This window comes from Rhagoletis pomonella, unplaced genomic scaffold (assembly GCF_013731165.1).
Source record: "Rhagoletis pomonella isolate Grant_MI unplaced genomic scaffold, Rhpom_1.0 Rhpom_scaffold_00001, whole genome shotgun sequence".
NCBI lineage: Eukaryota > Metazoa > Arthropoda > Insecta > Diptera > Tephritidae > Rhagoletis > Rhagoletis pomonella.
The window spans coordinates 60,641,741-60,662,466 of NW_023458555.1; the positions used below are offsets into that span (position 1 = coordinate 60,641,741).

At 40.1% G+C, this 20,726-nt stretch overlaps 1 protein-coding gene across 1 annotated transcript; it reads right to left on the reverse strand.

Moving 5' to 3' along the window:
• Positions 1 to 8,791: 8,791 nt before the first annotated feature.
• LOC118746817 (ubiquitin-conjugating enzyme E2-17 kDa) lies at positions 8,792 to 18,721 on the reverse strand. Its single transcript, XM_036480751.1, has 3 exons — positions 18,276 to 18,721; positions 10,154 to 10,439; positions 8,792 to 10,078 (listed from the first exon to the last, which is right to left on the reverse strand). Exons 1-3 carry the CDS (start codon positions 18,317 to 18,319, stop codon positions 9,953 to 9,955), a joined length of 456 nt encoding a protein of 151 aa, XP_036336644.1. The 5' UTR covers positions 18,320 to 18,721; the 3' UTR covers positions 8,792 to 9,952.
• Between the last annotated feature and the right edge of the window lie 2,005 nt (positions 18,722 to 20,726).

Consider the following 20,726-nt stretch of genomic DNA (forward strand, 5'->3'; position numbering starts at 1 on the left):
TAATTGAATCACGGATTTTCATGATATAAAAAAGAAGGTGGTTCCATTTAAGGACATTCGTTGTTGTGGTTAACCATTTGTCTTTTAATAAAATTATGACATTTCATCAAATTCATGCTACCTGATCACTAGAAGAAATATTTTTTTTAAAGCAGAAGATTTTATCAGTACATTCAAAGATGTGGAATATGATGGACTTGAAAATTATACTACATAATTTCCAAAATAGGGTTGATGACTAGGTTTCCGAACGCATGAAGAAAGTGATCAAAATTATACTTCCATATCGTAGTTAAAAGTACAAAGTACGATACGCGGATCGTCGTTCTGCAAAACCGCGTGACTGACATTTTTGCCAAAAATTGGATTTGCTCACACAAGCTCTTGGCTCAAGCCTTATCCATTCGTCCTGAAATATACTAGCCAGAAATGTGATTGCTTTATAAAAAAGAGAACCATTTTGAAATATGAGTGTTTTTCCTCTCAAGAAAATAATTTATGCAACCTCACATAGGCAGTTTTGCATTTTGTTGATACGCGGCTTTGTACTTTATACGACGATATGTTAATTGTTTATCGGAGGGCGGGCTGTTCAAGCCGACTTCAGGTTTTTTATGTACATTAGAAACTTTAAGTTCAAAATTTGTGAAAGCTAATTTTTTGCAAAATCTGATGAGAAATTTAAAAGTAAATTTGAACCTAAATATAAAAAGATTTTAAGTATTTGGGAAGAACATTCTTTAGAATTAGATTTTAAGATCGCAAGATTGCATTCACAGCATAATACGCGCGTGGTTTTTATTATAAAATAAAAAGAACAATTACGATGAAGTCTCCTTGATTTGAAATATTATTACATTGGTATAAATATTGGAAGGAAAATACTCCGATTTATTGGTTTAATATTACCAAAGTGGCAAGGCCGATAATAATAATCACAATTTATGAAACTTCAAAAAATTTTATTAACCGTCAAAAGTTGTTTATTAAACTACATTCTTTTTTGTATCATGATGATTTTATTCAACTAACAATATTGTCCAATCAAGGTAGTCATTTTGTAATTATTAACAAATATACATTTGTCCCAACTATAAGTCTCATGTAACTTTCAGACTTTCGTGAACTAGATATTTATTTCGCCATATCCAACTATGCCACTTGGCCACTATAATCAAATCTTGGTAATTATCACTAAACCTTTTTCTGGGTGTAGTATTAAGAAATATGTTGTGTTCATTCTATTTTGGACAGCGAGGGCAGATGGTAAATAGACTTGTATAAAACTACTTATTTTCTTTTATTTTAGGAAGGACAACTAGGGGCCGCCGTGCGGCCCCCAACTTTAACTTTTTCGAGTTCACGGATGTGAGCTCGATGACTTGTAAGCATAATATGACCAGCCGTACTTCTTTCGGAAGTACAGTACTTATTTTTTAGCTAATGTATGTTTTTATACTTCTGCTACCACCTTGTAGGAATTCAAATTATTAAACAATTTTAAATGACAAGAGGTCATTTTCGATCGATATTTGAAAAAGCATGTTTTCGTTACTAAACGAGGTTATTAAATAAAAATATTGAAAAAATTAAATAAAACTTCATTAATATAGCATATTTAAGAGCATATTTTGGTAATTTATCGAGCTTTTTATAGCGCTTATTTTCCATTTTTTCTGGCATATTTTTACCAGCCCCATTTATAATGTATAAGAAATCAAGTAAATCTTTTCGCCAACGCACAAAGTAGTATTTGCATAGTAAAACCGGTCAAAATTATTTGGTGTGTTTTTTTGCTAAGTAATGAAAGAAAACGCTCAACTTAATCATAATTAGTTACATTTATCTTAGCATAATTTTCGTGACATATTTATCCTACTTCAGAAAAATTCAAAAACGGCATTGATATTTCTATGGCATATTTAGATCGGCGAGTCCGGATATGCTCTCCTTTTTTCAGATTGGTTCTCATATACGAATAATTGCGAATTGTGTAGAATTCACAGTTTCCAAAATATTTATGTTTTCTCAATTAAAATCGAATAAATAACTTTAAAATATATTAAAAAAGAATGCGGTAAAGTGTGCTAAAGACCCATACGTTCTCGTCGAAGTTGAGTAGATAGTGTTATTGTCCAGTTTCATAGTCCTTGTAATGATCTTTCGAGGGCACTGAAATTTGAGGATATATAATTCAGCAAATATCGGTACTTAGCTCCGACGAAAGCATTTGAGTATCGAGCGCACTTTTCCGCATTCCTTTTCTTATACTTTTAAGTTATTTTTACTGATAAAAAAACTAGCGGTGCATCGAGTTTTTCCACCAGACTAACAGATTATTAATTATGCCATCATAGAATCTCCGTATAACCAGCAGTTGAACATTTCAGCTTGGAATCCCTTTTGAAGGATCTTAAACTTCGAGTTTAAATAGCGCAGAAAGCAGACGTAGGCCAACGGATCCAAAATATATCCCTATAAAAGAATATTGCCTGACAAGGCTCGACAAGTAATCAAAATTAACGAAAGAAATTCAATCGTTAATGCTGAAGCTGTAGCATGCATTTAGGTGCTAGGTGTCTATAGTGAGCTGGCAATGGCATAAAACAACTTTTCCTTGATTTATTTTGTTTCGATGTTAACGATTGATGATTTATTTCGTTTCAACGTTAACGATTGAGTTTTGTTTCGTTAATTCAGCTCTGAAACGAAACGAAATTATTTTGATAAGTTATTTTTGCGCATCAACAAAACGAAATCGATTCATATAGTTTGTTGAGCATCTCTGGTTTAAAGAGAATATAAAAGTTCATCAATCTGAATTTTTAGCGGTTATATTATATATCTAAATACTCCTGTGTGCAACGTGAAGTGCTTGGTAACTGCGACGAATATTCTTTTCCATTGATTTACAAAGCCAGAATGCAGGGCCACACTTCAAGCTGGTAACGCTACTTCAGAAATAGGTTTTTCAACCTTTCGCCGGTTAAAAACATGGCGGCGTAGTACCAGGCTGACAGAAATTTTTTGGGTATGAAGTTTTATAGCTCATTAAATTTCAGTACAGAAAGTGAACGTTTGAAGTACCTAAAAATTCGCATTGATCTTTGTGCATTATTTTGGTTGGATACATTTCGCATTTTCACATACAAAAAATACGTATGTTCTAAAATACTCTTTTTCTTATATCGAAGAAAATGCACAACTTCGAAATGGCGCCTTATTATATCGAAATTAATTTGGCTATAAAAATGCCTTCCCAAAATTTTTCTAAAAATCTGATAATTATGATAGCAAATTTTTGAAGCTGGTTGAATTTTCGCTAATTTCGCATTTATTGGCAAATTTTACGTGGCAAAATTACTTGATTTGTTTATGAATTACGAATGAGCCGTAAACTATTGATGTTTTCTTTTCTCAAAATAAATGTTGGCCTTTTATGTGGGAACTTTTGCTTTGCGTTGTCCTGAAACCTGAGAATATGTTGGCGTTCTTCATATGAGAATGAAACAGAAAATATGCTACTCCATCAGAAGTTCATTTTTAGAACTTAATAACACTGATTTATTCACATGAACTGTAAGGGCCGGTTACTCAATGTCTGGTTAACACTTATCGCCGGTTAAACATAGTTATCGACGTTACTGACTCCCTGTTGTATGCATGGAGTCGAAGACGTCGACAACGATGTTTAACCGCAGATTAGTGTTAACCAGACATTGAGTAACCGGCGCTTAGTCTGCCTTCAAACACGGAAACTCGAGTTGCTTATTATCGGCGATTTCTCTTTTGCTGTTGCCCTTTGCAATCACACACAGAAACTCATTTGTACGCAATTGTTGTCGTTGTTGTTGTAGCGGCTACAACAACCCCGCCCGGGACGGTTGGTATCTCAGTCGTTGTCGTCAAGTTCCACTAACGGCAGCCCTAGGAAGCGTGCAGCTTCTGTAGGGTTGGTCCACAGGGACAAGGCCGTTAGGGTTGTCGGGTTTTCCGGGCATGCGAAGAGATGTTTCGAGTCATGTGAGGGTCTCTCCGCATGCCGGACACTCATTTGGCACATCCTCATTCAATCTACTCAGGTAGGAGTTTAACCTGCTGCAGTAGCCGGAGCGAAGTTGGGCTATTGTCGCTCGTGTCTCCCGAGGCAGATGAAGCTCCGCCTCGTCTATGTCCGGGGGCGGTATGCCTAGAACGGCATTCACAGGTCTAGAGTATACATAACTCGAGACTGACTCCCTGTGAATGCCGTTCAGGGCCATTCGGTAATCTGACGGGTCCAGAGGTTGCTTGATGAACCTCTGGACTTCGTCCGTCAGTTCATATAGATCCTCCTGACGTGCCTAGGCGAGGGCTCCTCTGCAAGCAGCTGTCTGTTTGGGTGGCCACTTCTGTGGCTCCCGATCAGGAACTGCTTGCAGAGCATTATGTTGTGCTCCTTTACGGGGCGCATTTGCGCCTCGCCGTGGAGATGGTGTTCGGGCGACAGTCTGTAGCTTCGTCAACTGCGTCCTACTAGTCCTCGGGGACTACACTGGCGCTGCGTAGTTCAAAACCGGCCGGCCTATTGCCTTGTATGTTGCCAGCAACGTTTTTTGTCTTTGCCCCAAGTACTGCCGGCTAGCGACTTGAAGACCTTGTTGCGGCTCTGTACTTTATTGACAATAGCGGTTGCGTGCGCAGAGAAGGAGAGCAGGCTGTCGAATGTTTCTCCGAGCATTTGGGGGTTATTCACCGTCGGAATTGGTGTCATCGACGTGAATTCCCAGCGGTAGCCTGACCTCCTTCGTCCAGGTTGTGAACAGGGTCGCAGAGGATTTCGTAGAGGAGAGGGCTAGACACTTTGCAGTGAAGAAGCGAGAAAGTTCGGAGAGATACCCGTTTACTTTCGAACACAGGTCATCAATTCCATTCCCAGTCGCCATGATCGAGCAATCGTCGGCGTAAGAGACAATCGAGACTCCCTCTGGTGGTTGAGGGAGCTTTGAAATGTAAAAGTTAAACAGTCGCGGGGAAAGGACACCACCCTGGGGAACCTTCTGTTTTATTTTTCTGAATTTACTCGTTTTGTCTCTAAACATTACCGACGAGTGTCGACCACTCAGATAATTTGCCGACCACCGTTTGAGCCTCTGTGGGAGAGAGGAGGCCTCTATATCTTCTAGGAGCGTGGAATGGCAGACGGTGTCAAACGCCTTTGACAAGTCCAACGCTACTAGAATCGTTCTCTCACAGGGACGGTTTCGGTTAAGGCCGCGAGTTATCTGAGTGTTTATGGCGTTAAGTGCTGTTGTTGTACTGTGCACTTTACGAAAACCATGCCGATGCTTCGCTGGGGTCAAGTGGTTTGTGAAATACGGGAGTAGCAAGGCCTCGAGTGTCTTCGCTACCGGGGAAAGGAGTGTTATCGGACGATAAGAATCTCTTTTGTTGCCAGGTTTCCCCGGTTTGAGCAGTGGGACCACTCTCCCCACCTTCCAGATGTCTGGGATGATGAGAGTGGCCAAAGACAAATTGAGGACCTCCGTTAGGTACGCTACCCCCGCAGGATCCAAATTTTTCAGCATCAGCATGCATATTCCGTCGGGACCCATGGCTTTGGAGGCTTTCGCCTTCCCGATGGCCACCTGAACTTCACCGCAAGTGAAAGCAAGGGGGCACAGGTTGTTGGCAGTTTGTGCAGCCTTCTGGTCACTCGACGCTTGGCTTTATCCACCGGGGGATGCAGTATGAACTACCGACTAAAATAGCTCGCGCATCGCTCCGGGTCCGACGAAGGAAATTTCGACTCTATCGTCGTGCTTCGTCGGATTGGACAGTGACCTCACGGTTGACCAAAGCTTGCTCACACCAGAGGTGAAGTTACAGGTCTTCAGATGCTCCTCCCACTTCTTCCGCTTATGTACGTTTACTAGTTGCCGAATCTCCGCGTTGAGATCCCTGATACGGGGATCTCCGGGATTGGCCTGACGAAGGCTATCACGCTCATCGGCTAGAACAGCCGCTTCGGCAGGGAAGTTTGGACGTGGGTCCGTTATACATCCTGCCGGTATGAAGCGAGCTGCAGCAGCAGTGACAGCCCTGCGGAACTTACGTTCACCGAGAAGGACGTCGGTTGGTGTGGGAAGCGCTGTGAAGGGTTTTCGGTAAACTCCGCGTAACCTTTCCAATCAGCTTTAGAAAAGTTGATATAGGTCCGGTGTTTGGCGGAGGCAAAGTCGGTTGGTTTATCTATCAAGATGACTATGGGTAGGTGGTCTGATGCTGAAGTCAGCATAGGTCGCCAAGTTATGCTGTTTATCAGACCAGCGCTGACTATGGTGATGTCTGGCGAGCCACTGCAGTTACCCATAATCCTGGTGGGTGCGTCGTCGTTCATTGTGCAGAATGTCGAATCGTCTATCTGCTCAGCCAAGTCTGTTCCCCTACGATCGTTTGACAGGCTTGAGTGCTAAAGATCGTGGTGCGCATTAAAGTCAGTTACTACCATACGGTTTTCACCTCCGCACCTTGAGGAGCGCACCTATATCAGGGTGATATCCTGCCGGGCAGCAGGTGACAGGGGGTATGTATATGTTAAATATTTCGAGCTCAACCTCGCCTGACCGGATAGCAATGCCTTGACATTCTAGGGTGGTATCCCTGCGGTCGATGTCTGCTTCGATAAGACGATACTGCACGTGATGAACTCTAAGCCACCACCATTATCTCGCTCGCGATCTCGACGGTGCACGTTGTACCCGGCGCAATTCAACAAAGTTGAATTGCTGTGCAACTTCGTCTCTTGGACCGCAGCTATCAATATACCATGCCGACACATGAAGACGGTTATCTCCTCAATCTTGCTCTGTAGCCCGTTGCAGTTAAATTGAAGGAGCTTCATGTGGGAGACGTGTCGTGATGTGAGGTGTAAGGGATGCGTGTGTTCTTACCGCCGTTGGCTGTGTGCGCTGCTGTGTTGGTTGCCGCCCTGTGGTGGTGGCGGGAGGCGTCGCAGTTGAGGTCTGTGACCGAGCAGCGCAGTCCAATCTCGCGTGGTACGCAGACCTGAGCATGCCCTAAAGTGGCACCAGCCAGGGCAGGTGTTGCACTTGACTGATGTCACATTACGGAATATCCTGGTCTGACATACCGTGCAGATTGTAGGGGGAACCACGAGTTGTTGGCGGCGGCGTGTGGGTAGTGGTGCGGTTGTGTGTGTTATGTGGTCTGTCGTGGCTGTGGTATGGTCTGTGGTGTTATTATGTTGTTGTGCTGTGGTGACTGTGTAAGGCTGCTCGGGTGGACTGAGGTTAGCCGTGGACGCTGCTCTGTTTGAGCAACAGGGGGCCACGTACGACGTGGTCCACTGTCGATGTGTCCGTAGTCCTGAGCAGACTCTAAGGTGACTCCACCCCTCGCAGGCATTACACTTGACTAAGGTGGAGTTGTGGTGTAGTCGTCTCCGGCATACACAGCAGGTGTAGAATTCTGGCCCTGGGTTTGACTCGATGCCAGCCCTGAGTAAAAGAATACGTAGTGAATGTAGCCCTATGGGCGAACAACTTCTGAGATACTTCGCTGATCTAAACGGGGTTAGATCGCCGAAACAACAGCCCTTGGTCGGGTAAAACCCAAGTCATTCCGGTACGTAGAACCGGCTGTCGTGGGAATGTACGCAATTGTTGTTGTCAGCTGTGAACCGCCAACTTGAAATACTCAGACGAACGAGAGCACACGGCGTGTTTCCCGAGTACGGGCGACTCGGTACCCGTCCCCTTTTCTCGTCGCTCTCTCCCCTAGAAACTTTGAGTTTCCGCAACAAAAGTTTTCGTGTCTGAACATCGACTAATGGCCTTATTCATAAAAGATTAAGGGCCGGTTACTCAATGTCTGGTTATAACTAATCTGCGGTTAAACATCGTTATCGACGTTACCGACTCCCTGTTATATGCATGGAGTCGAAGACGTCGATAACGATGTTTAACCGCAGATTAGTGTTAACCAGACATTGAGTTGTTGTTGTTGTAACAGCATACAAACTCCCCAAAGACTTTTTGGGGAGTGTTGCTGGAGTGACAGTCCTTGGCCAGATATAAATCTGGGTCGTTCCGGTTACGTAGACCCGACTGTCGTGGGAACGACCAGACATTGAGTCACCGGGCCTGTTGTATGCATGGAGTCGAAGACGCCGATAACGATATTTAACCGCAGATTAGTGTTAACCGGACATTGAGTAACCGGCCCTAAGTAGCTTTAAAAAAGGTTCATAAACTGAAAAATGTATGAAAACGAACACGACGCCCTGTGAAAAGGCTGAGAAAAGAACATCAAAATTTAACAGCGCTAACTCAGGGCTGAATAAGTGGAGCTTTTTTTCGAGACAAGAAAACGCCATATGGTAATGTGAAAATGCTTTATAAAATACTTTTTCTGTTAAAGATTTTCAAATCGCTAAAAGGAAAGCCCCGAAAATTATGCTATGTAAAAAACTAATGTTACTTTTTTCAATGGCAAATTTAACCTTATTTGACAAGTGGACCCAAGGCGCTGCCCCCACCCCAAATTCAAAAAATGGATTTTCTTGTAAATTTTTGGCCTTTTGGTGACTAATGGTCACTCGCGTTATGATCGAACATTTCTAACTCCAACGCGAGTTACAAATGGTAATTAATAAATGCTTTGTTTTAATTTTTTTGGTTTCTTAACTTTACGTAGCAAAAGCAACGCGAGTGGTGCTGGAATATCCCATATGCCAGTCGAATTTAGAAACCTACCATGAGCTTACAAAAAGTTTATTTCTGCATTTGGGTACTGAAATAAGATACCAATTTTATTATTACACTGTAATTCTTATATGTAAAGTATTTGCTTCAGAATTGTTTTATGCTGTTGTTGTTTAATGGTGATTGCTTAAACATAGTAACATATTTTATGCTGTTTTATTGTATCATCATGTAGCATACTCATATACACCACAATATAATTTTCACACGCACAAAAGTAGTTAAAAAATGAAACGCTTATCCATAGCTGAAGTGAATTTTAATAAAGCAATTTTAATAAAATTAATACGAACATCTACTTAATTTTGCCTCTGGTAAATTTTTCCTTCGTCACAATTACAATGAGTGCAGGAAAAGAACTACAATTTCTTCTTAATAATATTGACACTGGTTTATTGTAGTGTTTTTTATGTTAGTACCGCTCTTATGGCGCACTATTTGGTGAGATGTTTCATCAAATACTGAGCACCCAAATCAATGTTAGTCAAAACAAACACGGTAAGATATAAGAGGAACCAGGGAAGATTTTTGATAGCAGCCAAATAATTGTACGCTGCTAGTCTTAAATAGAAAAGGGCGTAATGAGTATTTTTGCCCAGTTTTAATTTAAAGCGATGATGATTAAAAATTCTGAATTTTCACTCAAAAACTACGATGCAGTGAGTTCTCTTTAAGGTACATACACATATTAATGAATTTATATTTTTGTTAATATTTTGCGTCTACAAATTTTGATTAAGTCTGAAGATGTAAAGCGCAAGAAATATAGTTTTGTTGAACTGCAGTATTGATATAACATTGACTTAATAACAACAACTGGTAATGTCAGTCGGACTTGAAAGTCACGCATAGCGATTACATTGCTACATTTTAAGGTCCTTGCGTCGCGCTTGCATCTAATGTCAGGGTTTGTCTGCCATGAGTGCAATTACTTCTTACTTTCTTTAATTCTGTTCTTTATTGAATTTGTTAGCAGCACAACTTACACGACTGAAAAATATGAGCGATTGTGTATCATTTTACGTATTGTATATTATGTATTATATATGTATATGTATTTGAAGTTTTAATATTTTAATTATCTCCATTCTTCGAATTTTATTTTAATAAAACATTGCAGATTCTGTAGTTGCAGTTCCCGTTCCCCCTACAGTTGATTTGCGTGGTGTTGCTCCTGTGGCGGATGGCTAGTCGATGAAACTTTGCTCAACGCAAGCTTTCACTCGCTTCTCATATTCCCGACGATTTTCTTTATAGAGCTGAGCAGCCGTTGAATTAGCTGGTGAATTGGGATTTGGATCACTCAATAGAGACTAAAACAAAATTGTTACATATTTAATTAATAGCACATTTTAAAAATGTATGTGGATCATTGTTGTGTTACCCACCTGTATGGATGTTAAAATAGCTGAGACATCGTATGTGGGGCTCCATCTATTTTGTAAGATGTCCAAACAAATACCTCCGTCTGCATAAACATTTGGATGAAAAACTTTCGATACAAATCTAACCGTAGGCGGTTTATTTGGATACTCTTCCGTAAATTCTATAGTTAATTTGAAGGTACCATCTTCGAAAGGGGTGTCATGTGGACCAAAAATCACAGCATTCCAAATCATAATATTGTTATCTGTTGGCGCTCCAGAAACTCCAGTTGGTGGATCTTCTTGAAGTCTGCAATTAAGAAAAGAAAAAGATTTACTTGGTTTAGTTACGAAGTCTACATATCGAGCCCTAACCGCCAAAATAACGTAAGCGACATTTTTTCCAAATTTTCTTTTTGATGCAGAAATATTCCTAGAGCATCTAGATACATTTCTGCATCAAAAAGAAAATTTTGAAAAAAATGTCGCTTACGTTATTTTGGCGGTTAGGGCTCGATATGTTCATATGAATATTGTATGCACATTAGACCGTTCCTTTTTCCACTTTTTTTTAAATATACAGTTTGTTGGGCGGAGAGATAATACAAACGGAATGGCAACAACGCAAATTTGTGTTAAATATTTTCCAATTGAATATGAAATAACACAAATTTGCTTCATTTTATTTCTTGTTGAGCAATAAGACCAGTTGTTAAACTTTAGAACTGAGTAATAAAGAAAAATAGTGCACATGGCTCATTCCATGGGGCCGGGTGTGACATTTCTCATTAAGGCGTAATTCTTTAACTCTAATATAAAATTCTTTAAAACGAGTATTTTCTAATAGGTTTCCGAGGTATACACAATGCCTAGAAAAAAATTCAAAAACAATTTAATCCGAACGAGTTATATGAATTTTAGTTGTTGTTGTTGTAGAGGCTACCAGGCCCCGCTCGGGTCGGTTCATCCGTTGTTGTTATTGTAGCGGCACTACTCACTCGGTTCATCCGTCAACGTTGTCGTCTGTTTTAGCTACGGGGAGGCCCAGAAAGTGTGCGACTTCAACAGGGTCTGTCCATAAGAACAGGGGCGTCAGCTGGGTGGGATTCTCAGGGCATGTGAAGAGGTGGCGACTCTCCACATGCCGGGCATTGGTTGGGCACATCCTCATTAATTCTGCTCAGGTATGAGTTTAGCCTGCTGTAATAGCCAGAGCGAAGTTGGGCTATTGTGGTGCGGGTCTCCCGAGGCAGACAAAGTTCTGCCCGTCCACGTCAGGTGGTTGTGTGCCTAGAACGGCATTATCAGGGCGGCAGACTACATAACTCGAGACTGATTCCCTGTAAATGCCGTTCAGGGCCTGTCGGTAGACTGACGGGTCCAGAGGTTGTTGTAGAGATACCTCCTGACGTGCTTTGACGAGGGCTCTTCTGCAAGTAGCTGTTTGCTGGGATGACCACGTCTGTGTCTCCCCACAAGGAACTGTTTGCAAAGCATTGTGTTATGCTCCTTGACTGGGAGCATCTGGGCCTCTTCGTGTACGTGGTGTTGGGACGTCATCAGGAGGCATCCGGTCGCTTTCGTAGTGCCGTATTCTGGCAAGTCTGTAGCTTCATCCACTGCGTCCTGCTATTCCCAGGCAACCACACGGACTCTGCATAGTTTAGAACCGGCCGGCCAATCGCCTTGTTGTGTTGCCAACAACGTTTCTTTATCTTTGCCCCAAGTGCTGCCGGCCAGCGACTTGAGGACATTGTTGGGGCTCCGTACTTTGTTGACAATTGCGGTTGTATGCGCCGAGAAGAGAGCAGACTGTCGAAGATAACACCGAGGATTTTCGGGTTATTCACCGTCGGTATTGTTACGCCATAAACGTGAATACCCAGTTGCAGTCTGACCTCCTTGGTCCAGGTGGTGAATAGGGTTGCCGAGGATTTCGCAGGGGATAGGGCAAGGCTCATTGCAGTGAAGAAGCGAGAAAGTTCGGCGAGATAACCGTTTACTTTCGAGCACAAGTCATCCAATCCATTCCCAGACGCCATGATCAAACAATCGCCAGCATAAGAGACAATATTGACATCCTCTGGTGGTTGAGGGAGCTTTGAGACATTATTATTAAACACTAATGGGGACAGGACACAACCCTGCGGTACCCCCTGTTTAATTATTCGTAGCTTGCTGGTTTTGTCTCTAAAAATTACTGACGAGTGTCGACCACTCAAGGTAATTTGCCGACCACCGTTTGAGTTCCTGTGGGAGTGAGGAGGCTTCTATGTCTTCTAGCAGCGTTGAATGACCGAAAGTGTCCAACGCCTTGGACGGGTCCAACGCTACTAGAATAGTTCTCTCACAGGGGCGGTTTCATTTAGGGCCACTAGTTTTCTGAGTGTTTATGGCGTTAAGTGCTGTACACTTTACGGAACCCATGCTGATGCTTCGCTGGGGTCAGGCGGTTCGTGAAATACGGGAGTAGCAAGGCAAGGGGAAAAGGAGGGTTATCGGGCGATAAGACTCTCCTTTGTTGGCTGGTTTACCCAGTTTGGACAGTGGTACCACACTCCCCATCTTCCAGGTGTCTGGAATGACGAGAGCGGCCATTGACAAATTGAGGACCTCCGTTAGGTACGCTACTCCCGCAGGACCCAAATTTTTCAGCATCAGCATGCATATTCCGTCGGGTCCAATGGCGTTAGAGGTTTTCGACTTCCCGATGGCTACCCTTACCTCACCGCTGGTGAAAACAAGAGACGCACTGAGTTTTGGCATTTTGTGCAGCCTTCTAGTCTCTCGACGATAGGCTTTATCCACCGGAGAATGCAGAATGAGCTGCCGGCTAAAATAGCTCGCGCATCGCTGCGGGTCCGACGAAGCGTGGTCACCAAAGTATATTTCAACTCTGTCGTCACGCTTCGCCGGGTTAGACAATGACCTCACGGTTGACCAAAGCTTACTCACACCAGAGGCGAAGTTGAGGGTCTTCAGATGCTTTTGCCATTTCTTCCGCTTATGTACGTTCACAAGTTGCCGAATCTCCGAATTGAGATCCCTGATACGGGGATTTGCGGTTGTCACGCTCATCGGCTAGAACAGCCGCATCCTGCTGGGATGAAGCAGCTGCCGCTGCAGTGACAACCCAGCGGAATTTACGTTCACCTACCTGAACGTCGGTTGAAATGGGTAGTGCAGTGAAGGCGCTTTCAGTAACATCCGCGATGCCTTTCCAGTCAGCTTTGGAAAAGTTGACATAGGTCCGGTAGTCCGCGGAAGCAGTCAGCAGGTTTATCAATCGAGATGACTATGGGCAGATGGTCTGATGCTAGGGTCTGCATAGGTCGCCATGACACGCTGTTTATCAGACCAGCGCTGACAATTGTTAGATCTGGCAATCTGCAGCAGCTGCCCATAATCCTGGTGGGTGTGTTGTCGTTCATTGTCTAGAATGTCGAACCGTCTATCTGCTCAGCCAGATGTATTCCCATACGATCATTTGACAGGCTTGAGTGGCAAAGATCGTGGTACGCGTTAAAGTCCCCAACAACCATACGGTTTTCACCTCTGAGTAGCGCACCAATTTTAGGGTGATATCCTGTCGGGCAGCTAGTGGCAGGGGGTGTATATACGTTAAATATTTCGAGCTCAACATCGCCAGACCGGATAACAATACCCTGACATTCTAGGATGATATCCCTGCGGCCGATGTCTGCTTCGATAAGACGATACTGCACGGTGTGGTTTGTGATGAACGCTAAGCCTCCACCATTGTCTCGCTCGGGAGCTCGACGGTGAACGTTGTATCCGGCGCAATTGAACAAGGTTGAATTGCCGTGCAACTTCGTCTCTTGGACCGCAGCTATTAATATTCCATGCCTTGTGTTGGGGTGTGAATGTGTTGTTTCTGTGCTGCACGAAGAGGAATTGTAGGCCTTAAAAATTACGTATAACAATCTATTGGTAGATTTCGATTGTACTGTTACTCGGTAGGGTCGACAACCCACCTGAAAAGTTTTGTTACATGTACATAAACTAGAACACACTGCCTGTTAAAAAGCTCCCAGTCCGAAAAGTAGTAATACATTACATGCTTGATAAATAGTAGAATGTATTTCTTATGAGTTCTCGATTATATTACTGCTAACTATGTAATCCGCATTCTAATGTATTTCAAACAGTTCCAAAAATTTCATAATAAAACATATTCATTTCTCGATACTAGGTAATTGAATGCCCCATTTTTCTTATGACATCGCCCTGGGGAAAAAAATGCATTTTTGAATGTGGAAAGGGTTGTTTTACTGATTATTTTTTCGATTACTATACATTACATTTTCCCACTGGGAAGTCAGAAAAATAATAAGGTTGTCTGTGAAGCAATAAATAAATAGGATTAGTGGAAATATGTGTTTCTTTATTTTATGTTATTGAAAGTACGATTCCTGTATTCACCTAAGTACAAACGATTTTTTTTTTGCTCGACAAACAAATTTGAGCGTACGGGTTTTCCACCCACCACTTTTTGTCTTTGTACGGATTTTAGACTCTAAATGTCTGGCAGCCCAGATTAATGGCTATATGGTTTAAATAAATAAGTTTAAATATGGGATGTGTATACAGATTAATTGATTAAATCTTTTGCCTTTCAAGCGCTTATTTAAATAATTAGTATGGAAATGCATCCTGTACTTAAAAAATAGCTTTTTAACATTTATTGGAAGGTCTATTTCGTGGCAGTGGGAAAAATTTTAGAAATAAACAATATTGCATGCAAATAATAACTGGCCAAATTGCCCCAAAATATATGTAAATACTTCCAAAGAAGCAACACATAAAACGTTCAACGCATAAAGGCAACATTGGGAAATATATGGCAGCCGAATGTCAGAAAATTAACAGAGAATGCTGCCTTATTACTTCACCTGTTTATTGAGCCATGCTTTTAACCGAGTTCAAAAAAAGGAGGTTATTAATTTTTTTTTTGTTATGTATGTTACGGCATAACTTTGGACCGCATTAGCCGATTACCATAATTCTTGTAAAGGAAAGGTGTTACCTCACAGGTAGTCCCATACTAATTTGGTTTAAATCCGATCATTGGATCATGAAGAAATTAACTATAATCTTAAATTTTTATATGAGAAATGAAGTTGGTTTTGTTTTTTACTTAAAAATTACTTGTTAATTTAACTAGTTAAATCGGGCCAATTTGAACGTAATAATACAATGTGCTCACAAAACTTATTTTATCATTAAATAGTACAAATATTCTTCTTTCCAAAGCCATATAAAAGCTAAAAATTGGTTAAAAAATAACCGATCAAAAAATTGTCGAAAATAGTATTTTAAAAATAAGTTTAGAATTTGGGGGTGTTAAAAAAATTGTGAAAACAGTTTCGTGAATTGCTCGGCCAGCTTTATGACCTTTACTAGGTCACTTCAAAAGTTCGTGAAATTTGTATATTTTGTAACGCGGTGTTATTAAGGATGCTGCAAGATGAAGAAATAGAATTGGCAGACTTAGATATAGTCATATGGAAGCATTTTTTTAAATTTAATTCTAATTTATTACTGACTCCACCTAACAAGATTGTTTAAATCATGCTGTAGCTTAACGATGTCCGACGCGAAAGTTATCTTGGGGAAGCGTTTAAGATCGTCGGCATATAATAAAAAAATTATAATATTTAAAGTACTACCCAATATCGTTAATAAAACGAATAAACAAGAAGGGGCCCAGGACGCTGCCGTGCGGAACACCCGCCGAAGAGTTTAAGATCGTCAGCACATAATCTAAAATTTGAATATTTAAAGCACGATCCAATATCGTTGATAAAGAGAACAAACAAGAGGGACGCCGCCCTACGGAACACATGAAGTGACAAAAAATTGATTAGATTTACAGTACTCGATTCTCACGAATATATTCTATTGGAAAGATAAGATTTTAACCAGGAAAAAAAAATCGAGTGAAAGCCAATTTTCTTCAATTAGCGAACTAAAAGTGAGTGCGAGACTCTGTCAAAAGCATTCGAGAAATCAGTGTAGATGGTTTCGGCTTAAAATCCACTTTTAAACGCTGAAACATAAAATCCAGAGAAAGTCGCTAAATTAGTAACTGTGGAGCGGCCGCTCACGAAACCATATTGATTGGGCTTCTACTAAGCGCTTAATAACAAAAGAAAGTTTTTTAATCACCTTTTCAAAGAGTTTCAAACAAATCGTTTTTTTAGAAATAGGCTCATAGTTTATAACATCATTCTTACTACCCGATTTATATACTGGAGTGATAGAGGCGATCTTCCACCGTTTGATAAACATACCAGTATAAAGAAAGATTGAAAATCAACCTGGGAAATATGTATGTATAATAGACCATTCATTTTTCATTTATTTGCAAAATCATTAGTACATTAAGATCTGCGATCTTTTATAGTACAACAAATAAAAGGTAAAACCAGAAAGATAAAGGAAGGTAATAATAGTTAGTAAGACTAAAACTTATAATAAAGTAAATCTAAAAATCACAATAAAAAGTACAGACAATTACAGCAATACAGTGGTTATACATATTAACTTGAGATTTGTTATTCAGATAGCAAAACACATAATTATAAAACGTAAATTTATTTTAAAGAATGTACGCATACAGAACATCCTTAAAGTTGATTTTATTTAGACTATTGCGAGTTGCCATTGGAATAGAGTTCCATGTACGAATAGCATTGACAAAGAATAGCCGTGCGGAGGTTTGATAATTATAATTTGATACTATCAAATTATTAATTCGAGCTGATTTAGGGAAAATGACCTTGTCATATAGATAACCAGGCTCCTTGTACATAATAAGTCGATAGAGAAAGATGTAGTTTCTTGCTTTCAGATAATCAAATATTTCAGTCTAATAATCGCGATCTCCAACCAGAGATATGGTCAAATTTAGCTATCCCGAATACATGTCGTGTAACATTGTTGAATGCTACAGCTATTTTATGAGCAGATAGGGAACCCATTTTATTGTAAACTGTATGTATGTATGTAAAGTATGTATGACCAAAATCAATAAAAAATTCGTATTATGCATTTATTAATAAATTAGTTTTGAAATATGCCCTTTTTCTGAATTTCGAAGTGGGTTCTGCGCAAAAGTACTGAGGATGGCGTAGCCAGAGTTTGACTGATGAGGGTAATTTTTTCTAAGCGCGGTCGAAGGCGCTAACGCGGAAAGGTGTTCTGCGCAAAAATAGTGTGGATGGCGTATCCCGAGTTTACATTTGCTATGGCAAGTGGCAATTTTACCCCATTTTCAAACGAGGCCCCCCGAGGGCTATGCAGGAGTCCGAGAGGGGAAGGGTGACTTCTTAAAGTTTGGACTGTGCTCTTTGTAATGCCTGGGGTTTAAGGTGCCACAGCCCCTCTGCCTCTGCTCCACCAAATACCCATTATACAAAGAACCGAACATTTCCCGCAGCTTTTACGCGACGGCGACGACATGTATGTTTTAGAAACTGTTTGATTTGAGCTCATAAAACCTGAAAAATGTTTTCACCTGGAATGTGGGGTGAATGCAAGGTGTCTTGCAAGTCTTTGTACCCTCAAGTGGGGATGTGTGCTTAGTATACTAAAGGAGGAAGTAACAATACGGAAGAGAAAGCTGCATATCTGCAATCAATAAATGGCTCTAGCGAATAGGTTCCTCAATCACAATTATAAATGAATATTCTTGAATTGGATTACAATACATTGTCTTTTTGTCAGGAATATACATAGTTTAACTAACTACCGTTGCTCTAAGAGCTTGAGATTCGAACTAATATTCGTGAAGGCTGAAATAAAATTAAAAAAAAAACATACATACCTAACTGAAAGCACAATGCCAAAGCCAACATTTCTGTGACCAAGTGAAACGTAAAAAGAATAAAAATGTGTTTGCGTTTTGGTTTGCACCGAGACGGGTACATAATAATAAAGCAAACGTTAAAAATGTGTAAAGAAAAAGATCACACGTAATTATTTCTTCGGGTCTCTTGTAACCGATTTCTTCTGCGTATTTTCATAAATCATTTTTCATTCGTGCTTTTCGGTGTGAAATTGGGCAGAGCCCCACTGCACCCCCTTACAAGGGTCTTCGTAGTTTATTTTCAACATTACTTACCTTTTAAAATCTCTCATAAGACGCCTGCGTGCGGGTGTTGACATTTTCCTTCTATAGTAATAGCGTTTTTACGCTTTATTAACAACAAAATTAACAATTTTTACAAATTTTAACTGGGCAGCGAAATTTTTTCCTTATTACACGAACACAACTTGAAATCGTTTCGTTTTACTTTCTACAATTCTTCTTTGCCTCTGCTTTTTCCACTTATGTGTTACCACTGTTTTCTTTGATTCTTGTTCACAAGGCTAGTTCACTTATAGTATACGTTATTATTATTGTCCTTCCGCTACGTTCTTCGATTATTGGCCAATGTTATTTTTATTTCCACGATGTTTTTCCTTGCTCGTTAAATTTCACAAAATTTAAACAAAATATATTGACAAATTAGAAGCATCAGCATAAACAACGCACAACACACCAACCAAGCACTGACACTTCATCAAACGACGGCAACGCCATTCGCTTCAGCGGTGCCAGATGTGCCAATTTCGCCATTTCGAGGATTTCCGAAACCTCCTGGCACGGTTGCCAAACACTTGAAAAAAATGTTACCAAAAAATTAGAAAAATATTACCAAAAAGTTACCAGAAGTATTAAAAGCCTTTTTTCTTTTGACATACACAATGGGCGTTATGCAGCGATTTTGCTGCATTTCAAATGCATCATTTGGCACTTTTGAACAAATGTTTTCGAAGAGCGTTCATGCTATCGCATTTAGCAAATGTACATTTACGCGAGTTCGAAATCGTATGCTTTTGACAAACAGCCGTTTTCCAGTCGCTTATTCAGATCCGTATCTATTACGATCAATTCTCACGCAGAAGATAATGTGCAAAAAACCCTACCGAAAAGTAAAAAATTAATTTTAAACTGAAAATTCAATACAAAAACTGGAATTGCTTTAACCATAACCGAACATTTGTTTGTGTATATATTCATTTGTCGGTGCTGTCAATTAAAATTTCCTCACTTAATTAGGAAACGAAACAGAGTTGATCACAAATTGATCCAGATTTCTATCAGCATCACATCGATGTTGAATGTGCGTAACTTTTCTTTATCCAAATTATGTAAAATAAGGGTATTCATCAAACCTTATAAATGCATTGTAAACCGTATAAACTTATAGTTGTGTAAAACTTATAAAAGAACATTCAAAATTTGTATGGAAACTCGTTTACACATTTCTGATAAATCCAGCGTTTTCACTGAATGAACTTGATAAACTGAAGCCAATGCAACTCTGTCGCAACTCTAGCTATGTTTTCTTGGGCAATAATCGGGGTCCGCATAAAAATTTTGCACGCAAATTCAACAACAACGATGTGACCCTAATAGAGATCTGGTTCAAATATTATGCGTTCTGTTTATTTTGCGTGTGTCAAATGGTTCATACACAAACAGACATTCTACCATTGTTTCTTTTACCTAATTTCAAATAAATAGCCCTTATGTTATATGTATATTTATTTAAATAGATATTATCTCGAAAATATAATTTTTCACATTTAGTGAGTTGGTTTCTATAATTTCTTTATCCTCGTGCTAGTAGTATAAAGTTATTGATACTGTGCTCTATAACCATATATATAATACTCCTATATTGGCAGTAAGAGCTAGTACCGTCCGAAAACACTACAGTACAGATATATCAATAAACACGTACGAAAGAAAAGGAACACATACGTTTATAAATAAACATGTACACAACACATATACAAAAACGGCACTCAAGTACACAATACATTAACAAAAACGGTACTAGACTGTCTCGCTTTGATTTCGGAATGCTTACACATATAGAAGTATTACATATATGTCTATAACCAAAGAAAACACGACAATTGTCGCATGTATAAACGAAAAGTAATGTAATAGGCCATTCGCACGGGCGATTTTACAGCCAACAAAAGTTGAATACGAAGTTGAATGACATGAACCAAAAATGCAAGATCACGCCTTCTTCTTAGTAGCCCGTTATAATCGCATTTACGAAAAAGTGGGGCGACTTTGACATTAGCCGTTTGTTTACATGTGTTCATTGTTTACAATTTGGTGGTGGCTTTTTAATGCAATTTTCTTAATTTTCGCTGTGACAACGTGTGCACACATAAGGTAAAGAATAATTTAACACAACGACATGATTTATAGAAGAATTCGCATAATAAAAATGATTATTCATGCGTTCAACAATTACGCGGTTTTTTTGTTCTCTTCGTTGTTTACTTCGTACAACAAAGATGGCGTCGAGATTTCAACAGCTAGAAAATAATTTTTTCCTTTCTTTCGGGAAGGCGTGATCTTGTGTCTTTCGTTCATGGTTGAATGAGAAGCTGAAAGTGAAAAAGTTGCCATCTCTATTCAGACGAGGCGATTTTCGATTCAACACGAATCGTTATTTACATTATTGAAAATGAATTTAGATTGCAAAATTTTATCAATTGGCGT